The sequence below is a fragment of the Prionailurus viverrinus genome, chromosome E2 (assembly GCF_022837055.1).
Source record: "Prionailurus viverrinus isolate Anna chromosome E2, UM_Priviv_1.0, whole genome shotgun sequence".
Lineage (NCBI taxonomy): Eukaryota > Metazoa > Chordata > Mammalia > Carnivora > Felidae > Prionailurus > Prionailurus viverrinus.
Window position 1 is genome coordinate 36,488,916 of NC_062575.1, and position 8,314 is coordinate 36,497,229.

The window sequence follows — 8,314 nt, forward strand, 5'->3', positions numbered from 1 at the left end:
CTAGAGCCCTGAACATTGTCTGTATTTTATGTGCCACATCACAAATAAGCAAGATGCTTACACATAGGGTGAGCAGATATCCCAGTTGGCCCTGGAGAGCCCTGGTTTATGCCTGTGTCTCAGCATCCTATAAGGTTTAACACTGGCCACCCTCAAAAGTACCCAGTTAGCGAAATAAAATAAGTGGTTACCCTATGTATGTAGCCTTCCATAGGGAAGTGCACCAATTTATTCCCATTGAAGAATGAACAGAAGTTGTTCAAGTACAAGAACAGTAGGGTTGCAACTTCCATGGGGCTCAAGATCTGATGTCAAGGGATAAGGAGAAAACCATTTTCTCATTTAGTCCAGGGCAATGGCTCCTCCTCCAATGAGAAGGACATTTCTCATATTAAGCGCCATTTAGAATTATAAGAAAAATGCATTCCATGTCTTGAGATACCAGACCTACATGGGGCACCCTGGGTGAAGTCCTGGGAGCCACAGCTGTACCTTTTGCTTCTGAAGGTAAAGTGAATCCCCCCACCACACCCTCTCTGCCTATAATTTGCATAGGGTCAAAGGTCTTCTGCTGTCCATGGCCACTGTGAGGACCAAATGTGTCTTCCTGGGTGCCTTGCTCAGTGCTGTCTCTCCTGTCTTGGTAGTCTCTGCCCCATCACAGAGCTGTGGGGCTTTGCTCACTTGGCCTGAGATTGGTAATTTTATGTGCCATTGTCCTGGGCTAAGCACTGCCTTTGGGGCCATGAAAATCATCACACACACCACCCCTTGCTCTCTCCCACATGCTGCAGAAAACATACTCCCCCATCCTGTCCTCAGAAATCTGGCTCCCTGCTCTTTCCTTTATTGCAGGTACAACTTGGATCCATTTGAGAGTCACTCAGATGAGATGCTCTGGCAGGTTCTGGAGAGGACATTCATGAGAGACACAGTAGGTCTCTGGGGTTGACCAGGATGAGTCCGTTTCCCAGCACCAGGGCCCAGATTTGGATTTGACAAGACCCGGGCCATCATTTGGCCCGGCTTATTTGCTGATGTCACATGTGTCAGGAGAATGTGATCCTTTTTCACTCTTTGTTAAAAGCAACAATAGATAATATTTTTAGGCCTCTGAAATCATCAGGACAAGAGCTCTACATGTATGATCTCACCTCACCTGGTCCTGTCTTGACTGCAACCTTCTGAGGTTGGAACTCCTATCCTGATTTTTAGAGGTGTAGCAATTAAGACTCAGGGAAGAAACATGTGAAGCTAGTAAGTGGCAGAATGGAGACTTGAACCCAAATGCATCTGACTCTAGAGCAGATGGGGCATCCTGCTGCTCTGCCAATAGCCTCCTTTGCTTATGGGTACATATAAGGCACAGGAAGGTGAGAGGGGGTATGGCAGGCTCCAGGAATGTTTCCTGTGAGACAGGGTCCTGTCCTAGAAGAGCTGTGGGTGAGTATGGCCACCTCGGCAGCATGGAGGGGATTTTCTCCCCCAAGACTTGGTACCAAGGTGAGCATGTCCCAACATCACTGTGACTGGGTAAATCAGATGCTTTCATACCTTTCCTTGATGACTAGAAAACTCCCATCCCATGTGTATTTTGTCCACAGAAATAGGAACCCTGGAAGCTGTTTACACTTCATTTGTGTTTCTCTGGACCCACATGTGTACCATTTGTCCTATTTTCGTGAGGTGTCTACAGGGTTCTATGAATCATACTGTGATTTTAAATTATTAATGTCCGCCTACTCCCTGGTCCTTCCCTGGTGCCTGTTTGCAATGTTGAAATGATTGTTGTTTTGTACTTTCTCTTCCTCAGTAAAATAAAGCCAGCTGATGAATGCATGAGTGGGGCAATCAATAGAGATGATGCAGGACAATTTTATAGATCATCAGCATAAATGTGGCATTTTCTGTGTTTTATAGATAATGAAACTCCCAGAAAAATTACAGGCAGAAGTCACAGAAAATGGAGAAAACTTCTCAGTAGGGGAACGTCAGCTGCTTTGTATGGCCCGAGCACTTCTCCGTAATTCAAAAGTAAGGAAACAGCACGGAAAAATGGATTGGTCAAATTTTGGATATTTCCCGCAGCGCCACTCAATCCAGGAGGTAGAGCTATGCGTTTGTCTTTCAGCAAAGAGAGAACAATTGAGCCATTTAAAAACCGATCAGTTTCTTTTAAGACAAAGTTGTAAGGGGTAAAAATTGAAAAATAACAGTCATTTACAGCAAGAGCACCTGCCTCCTCTGGGCCTCCCCCTGGGAAGACTTGCTTAGGTATTCTCTTTGTCTCCTAAGTGCTCTGAGTATGAGAAATCTTTCTCTTGACTTTTTTTTTTTTTTTGCCTTGTCCCTGAACAATTCTGAAGCCTGCTAAACAATGCCCAGGACGCTAAAGAAGGCCTTCAGAATGCTAAGATATGAGAATTGTAATGTTTATATTCATTTTTCTTAGTGACTTAGTCATCCTTGGTTACTGATTTCAAGGAAGGGATTGCTGTTGCTTTAGAAATCCCATTCTCTGAACCCTGACCAAAGTGTAACCTAGCCTGTGTGTTGTGTAGACGTGCTAATGGTAGGAGAGGGAGCTGGCACCATCATGCATTCCGTGCTGACTGAGGCACTATACGCTGCTAAGTGCTTTGTGGGTTATCTTTGCATTTCATGCTCATAAGAAAGTATAACCTCCCTTTATAGAGGAGGGCACGGAACCTTTGGGGGCAGGGGTCATGTAATTTAGTCAAGGTGAAGCAGAGGTGAGCTTAAGCCCTCTTACTTCCAAACCAGTATGGTGGTAGGCAGAATAATTCTCTCCCCCTCCAAAGATGTCTGAGTCCTGATAGCTGGAACAGGAGAATATACCACCATTTCTACGGAAAAGGGGCTTTGCAGATATGATTATGTCAAGGATTTTGAGATGGGGAGATTATCCTGGATTACCTGTGTGGGCCTAGTGCAATCATGCACGTCTGTATAAGAGGGAGGCAGGAGAGTCAGAAATAGGAGAAGCAATGTGACAATGGGAGTAGGTATTAGAGCAATACCAGGAAGGAGGCACAAGCCAAGGAACACAGGCAGCCCCGAACAGCTGCAACAGGCAAGGGAACAGTTTCTCCCTCTAGCTTGCAAAAGGGATACAGCCCTTGACTTTAGGACTTCTGGCTTCCAGAACAGCAAAGGCAATAATTTTTTGTTGTTTTAAGCCTCTGCGTTTGTGCTGATTTGTTAATAGCAATACCTTGACTTTAGGACTTCTGGCTTCCAGAACAGCAAAGGCAATAATTTTTTGTTGTTTTAAGCCTCTGCGTTTGTGCTGATTTGTTAATAGCAGTGATGGCAAACTAATACGATCACTGTTATAGCTCACACTGACTCTGGTTAGCACAGTAGAGAAAGCCTCCTACCACTTTGCAAGATTAGAATAAACCACTTAGAAAACAGAAATAAAGAACATACCACCTTATTCTTCCAGCCAGTCCCTCAGAAGGAGATGGAGGTGGTGTGAACTGACTTTTATTTTGCTGTTGTTGTTCTGATCTTTTGAGACGGGCCCTTAGCTCATGACTTTTCAGCCCTTCTTCTTCTTCTTCTTCTTCTTCTCCTTCTTCTTTTATAATAAATAGAGCTAAGATTGTGAGTTTCCCTCAGGTGCAGCTTTGGTCTAGTATGGCTTTTACCATGTGCCTTCCTCAACAGATCATTCTCCTTGATGAAGCCACCGCCTCCATGGACTCCAAGACTGACAGCCTTGTTCAGAGCACCATCAAAGATGCCTTCAAAGGCTGTACTGTATTGACCATCGCCCACCGCCTCAACACAGTTCTCAACTGTGACCTCGTCCTGGTCATGGAAAATGGGAAGGTGCAGGAAGTTGTTGGCGTCCCCTCCACAGAGGCTTCAACGGTTTGGGCTCTAGGTGAGTGGCTATTTTCTGCCAATTTCAGCTCTTTTTCTCTGACTTTCAGGTGGTCGAGTTTGACAAGCCTGAAGTCCTTGCCGAGAAGCCAGATTCTGCATTTGCAATGTTACTAGCAGCAGAAAACAAAGTCCGATTGTAAAGGTCTCACATCAGCTGATTTTAGAGGAGGAGGAGGATGCTTCAGATGAGTTGGATGAGCCTGCAAGAAGAGGGCCAGCTATCTCTGCAGGCATCATAATCCGTCCCACCCCTGACACACAGGCTGAGCTGGGGTGGAGGGTGGTTTCCTGCCTTACCCAAGCCGTGCCTCCCAACCTCACTGGTTGGCTTGGAGCTGGTTCTGGGTGGTAAACAGAGGTAGAAGAAGCTAATGGATTAAAAAACTGCCCCCATCTCCTAAAACTCCAAGGTGCCCATCAATGAATGTGTCCCCATCAATACCACCTCAGTGCCTGAGAATGGAAACTTTCAGTGTAAGTGTAACTTTCAGTTAAATATAATCAAACAGAATGGGAAAATGCCTAAAGATGGAATTTGTAAAATGTTTCCTGCCTTCTCATCAAAAAGGAAAAGTGCAGAGTTTTCTCCCCATTGAACTCCTCTTCGCATCTATTTTGTGTGTGTGATAAGCAGTAACTACAAGGTCTGTAGCATGCAAGATTGATTACATTGTTTGGTGAAAAAAATTTTTTTAAATCATATTATATGTTCTATTTGATCTATTCGAATAACGAGGGAAACAAAAGGTTGGAGTTTCTCTGTAAATGACATTTTTATATCATCTATATTGGTCATTAAAATGCAATAGGAGATTAAACTACCCTGAAATGTTGCCTTGCAATTATTATACTGAAGATCTTACATTTTCTGTACTGTTTCCTCTCACAGACCCTCTTTGCTTTCTCCATTGACTCAGTGATAAAGCCTCACAGCATCTCCCAAATAAAAGGCTTGCTTTCCAACCTCAAGGTTTGCTATGTCAGAGGCAGGAAAGATATGTTCCCAGTAGCCCAGGAGACTGAGTGCTGTTAATTCACAGCAAGACTGAAAGGAAAAAAAAAAAAAGAAATTCCAAAGGGCTCTTCTTTGCCAAGGGCACACTCACAGTCTGTTTCTCTTCCCTTAGGACTGAAGGCCCCGATGATGTTTTAGTGAGGTTTTCTGGACTCACCTCCCAACTCCTAGGCTGAACTCTAAATGTGGCACAGGGCAGCGGTGGCCAGCAAAGCTCCTATTTGACATCTCCCAATTGCCTCCCCTTCTTAGTCTTGGTCACATACCTTTCCCCATCTTTACAAACATGGAAGAAGGCAGTGCCTGGCATATATGAGCACTCAAGAATGAGTGGCATGAGTACATGAAGTTAATTACTTAGCTACAAAAAGGAGGAACAGAGATTGTATTTGAACCCTAGCCAGGCTGACCCCAGGGGCACTGTTCCTAACCCCCCTGCAAGAGGGACCTATAGCAGGGACAGTGATGATTTTCAGCATTACACACAGGGGAGAGTGACTCCTGGAAAGATGGCTGTTGTTTGCATGTGTAATGACATGGAATAGTGTTAGTGAGCACCCCCCACCACCACCACCCACACCTTACTGTTACCGAACTGTCACCAGGGAAAGACTATGTTGAATAATAGTTACCAACATTTAGCCAGTAGTCCTCAAAACACAGGCTTAGTTACTGAATCCTTGCTGTATCCCTGTGGGGTACATACTAGTGTTATATTACTGATGAGGAAACTGAGGCTCTGAGAGAGTAGAATGACCAACTCAACCCAGGCAGGCTGACTCTAAAATGTGGGTTCTTCAGTTCTACATAATATTGTTGGAAACCTGAGATTCTCCAGGTGAGAAGGAACCCAGTATTTAGTGTTGTAAAACCTCAGCATTGGTCAGCATAGACTCAGTTATGCTGTGTAACAAAGAGCCCCAGATCTCAGTGGTTTATTTCCTATTCATTTACATACCCATCATGGGTCAGCTGTGTCTTTGCTTTTTATCCTCTTTACTCTGTGGCCCAGGCTGGTAGCGCAGTCTCTGCCTAGCACCTACTTCTGCTGGTAGAGGACAGAGAGACATGACAATCAGAAGTGACACATGCCACTTCACCCATGTTCCATAAACAAATCACATGGCCACTTCTGAGTTCAGTGGTAAGGAGGGTATATAGTCTGCCTGCAAGGAGGGGCACGATAAGCACATGGGGAACTTGTCCCTGCAGGAAGTTGTATAATCTATCTCTTGGGAGAGGTAGCAGATATTCTGAATAACACTACAACCCACCACAGCCTGAGTATGGGTCTTGGTTTTGCTCCTAAGTGGCTATGTGATCTGGAGAAAGTAGCTTGCCCTCTCTGAGACTCCATTCTCTCGTCTGTTAAATTTGGGGTTTAGACTGGGTGCTAAGGTTCTTTTCAGTCTTGACTTTAACTACAGGAGGGGAAAAAAAGGTGGATATGAAAACACTTCCTAAAGAGTAGAATTTAGACTTTCAGGGGAATTATAGTGAACCCTAGCTGTAAATATTTTTGGGAAAGGTTATATTTGTAAGTTGAACAAAGTTTAACCAAGTTCTGAGTCTTCCTTAGTGCCTCCTTTAATGCTCTTTGGACATAAGAACTTCTTTGAAAAGTTATTCTTGTATTATTTTGGTGGCCCAGTTCTATCTGCCTGCCTATTTAGTGATCTTCTATGAATTAGAACTGCTTGAATATTTTTTCTTAGATGCCAGCAGAGAATAAAACCACTTACAAACATTATTATAAATTAATAACAAATTGCCTGTGACATGTTTCATAGTCAGTTGTGTCCTGAAGCCAATTGTGAAATGGCTGATCTGGAACAGTGGTGGACAAACAATAGCCCATAGGCCAATCCCAGCCTGCCACCTGTCTTTATAAATAAAGTTTTATTGGAACATGGACATTCTCATTTGTTAATGCATTACCAAGACTGCTTTCACATTCCAGTGGTAGAGCTGAGTATTTGCAACCAAACGCATGTCTCCCAAGCCAAAAATATTTACTAAACTTGGCCCTTTACAGAAAAATTTTGATCTTTCTTGTTTAGGCATTTGTGTGTGATACAATTCAGGTTAATGAGATGTGAGAGGAAGTCAGCTGGAGGTTGGGGGAGCAGGTTCTGGAAAGCATTCTTTCCCATTGCCTGGTGTGTATGTGGTGTCTGAAGCTGTGGCAGCTGTGTTGTGACCATGGAGGAAGTGGAGAGATGGACAAAGCGTAGACATATCCTTGCTTACAACATTAATCTGCTGATTTACCACCCCCAACCTCACTCTACCTCTTGTCATGCCAGAGAATGCATTTTACTTATTGTTCAAGCCAACTTGAGTTGGCTTGCTGTTAGTTGCAACCAAAAACATAAACAATGCAGGAGACAGAGATGTCTTTTTTCCTAGGGCATTGTTGATTCTGACCAGAAAGAGAATCCGGGTCCCTGATTCTCACCTGTCTTCTCCTACTTTAAGATGTGGCCCAAAGGAGCATTAGGTCACATCCAAGCAAGGAGGAGTTTCCAATTCGCATCTCTCCTTGAAGATTCATGCCGTATATGAATATTTCCCTCAACTTTCCTCCCTGCTGCTTAAGATCAGAAGGACTCAGAAAGAACTCACAGATTTTGTTCTTGCTATTCGAGTGAACAGATCTGAAAATGGCCCAGAATTGTCGGTAAAAATGTGAAATATTCTCTGGTAAGAATTGGAATCTCTTTAGCAAGAACAGCATGATTTAAAATGAATTGAAAAGCTCAGGAGGTCAGTTTAGGGTCAAATGGACGATCAAAGAAATCACTTTTCTTTTGGCCCTGTGTAGAAGGTCACCTCTGGGTGAGGCTAAATCGGGCACTAAAGCCTTCAAATAAATACTGATTTCCATAGAGAAGGTCTGCCTGACTTTACAATGTGCAAGTTCATGATCCCTGCTGAAAAGCTTTCCCTCTGGTGGGACCAGCATTAAAGGGCCAGGCTGAGTCTGTTTCCAGGGTTTTTGCATGAAGCATGGTGGTAAACAGGCTGATCTTTACCCCCAGGAGCCCGTAGAACTCTAGGCTCCCTTCACCTAGCAGAAATTACACCCAAAGAAACCTAAATTTGTTTTTAAGTTTCTTTAAAACATTTTTTAAATGATGTCAAAATACATATAAAATTTACCATTCTATTTTCAAGTGTAAGACTCTGTGGCGTTAAGCACACTCACATTGTTTGGTTCTTTTAATGTTTCTTTTTGAGAGAGAGGGAGCACGCGAGCTACTGGGTGAGGGGCAGAGAGAGAGAGGGAGACACAGAATCTGAAGCAGGCTCCAGGCTTTGAGCTGTCAGCACAGAGCAAGATGTGGGGCCCAAACCCAGGAACTGTGAGATTATGACCTGAGC

General features: G+C 43.8%; 1 protein-coding gene across 6 annotated transcripts in view; it reads left to right on the forward strand.

Moving 5' to 3' along the window:
• Positions 1-4,884, forward strand: part of ABCC12 (ATP binding cassette subfamily C member 12) — a 104,192-nt gene extending 99,308 nt beyond the window's left edge. For 4 of the 6 annotated variants that reach the window (XM_047837212.1, XM_047837214.1, XM_047837215.1 and 1 more), the window contains 4 exons: positions 856-934; positions 1,921-2,106; positions 3,694-3,858; positions 3,963-4,884. In XM_047837212.1, coding sequence (XP_047693168.1) covers positions 856-934; positions 1,921-2,106; positions 3,694-3,858; positions 3,963-4,055 — 523 coding nt within the window. In that variant the 3' untranslated portion in view covers positions 4,056-4,884. Of the gene's footprint in view, positions 1-855; positions 935-1,920; positions 2,107-3,693; positions 3,859-3,962 lie in introns of those variants that run through there. The other 2 variants (XM_047837213.1, XM_047837216.1) reach the window with 2 other exon arrangements.
• Positions 4,885-8,314: the final 3,430 nt, after the last annotated feature.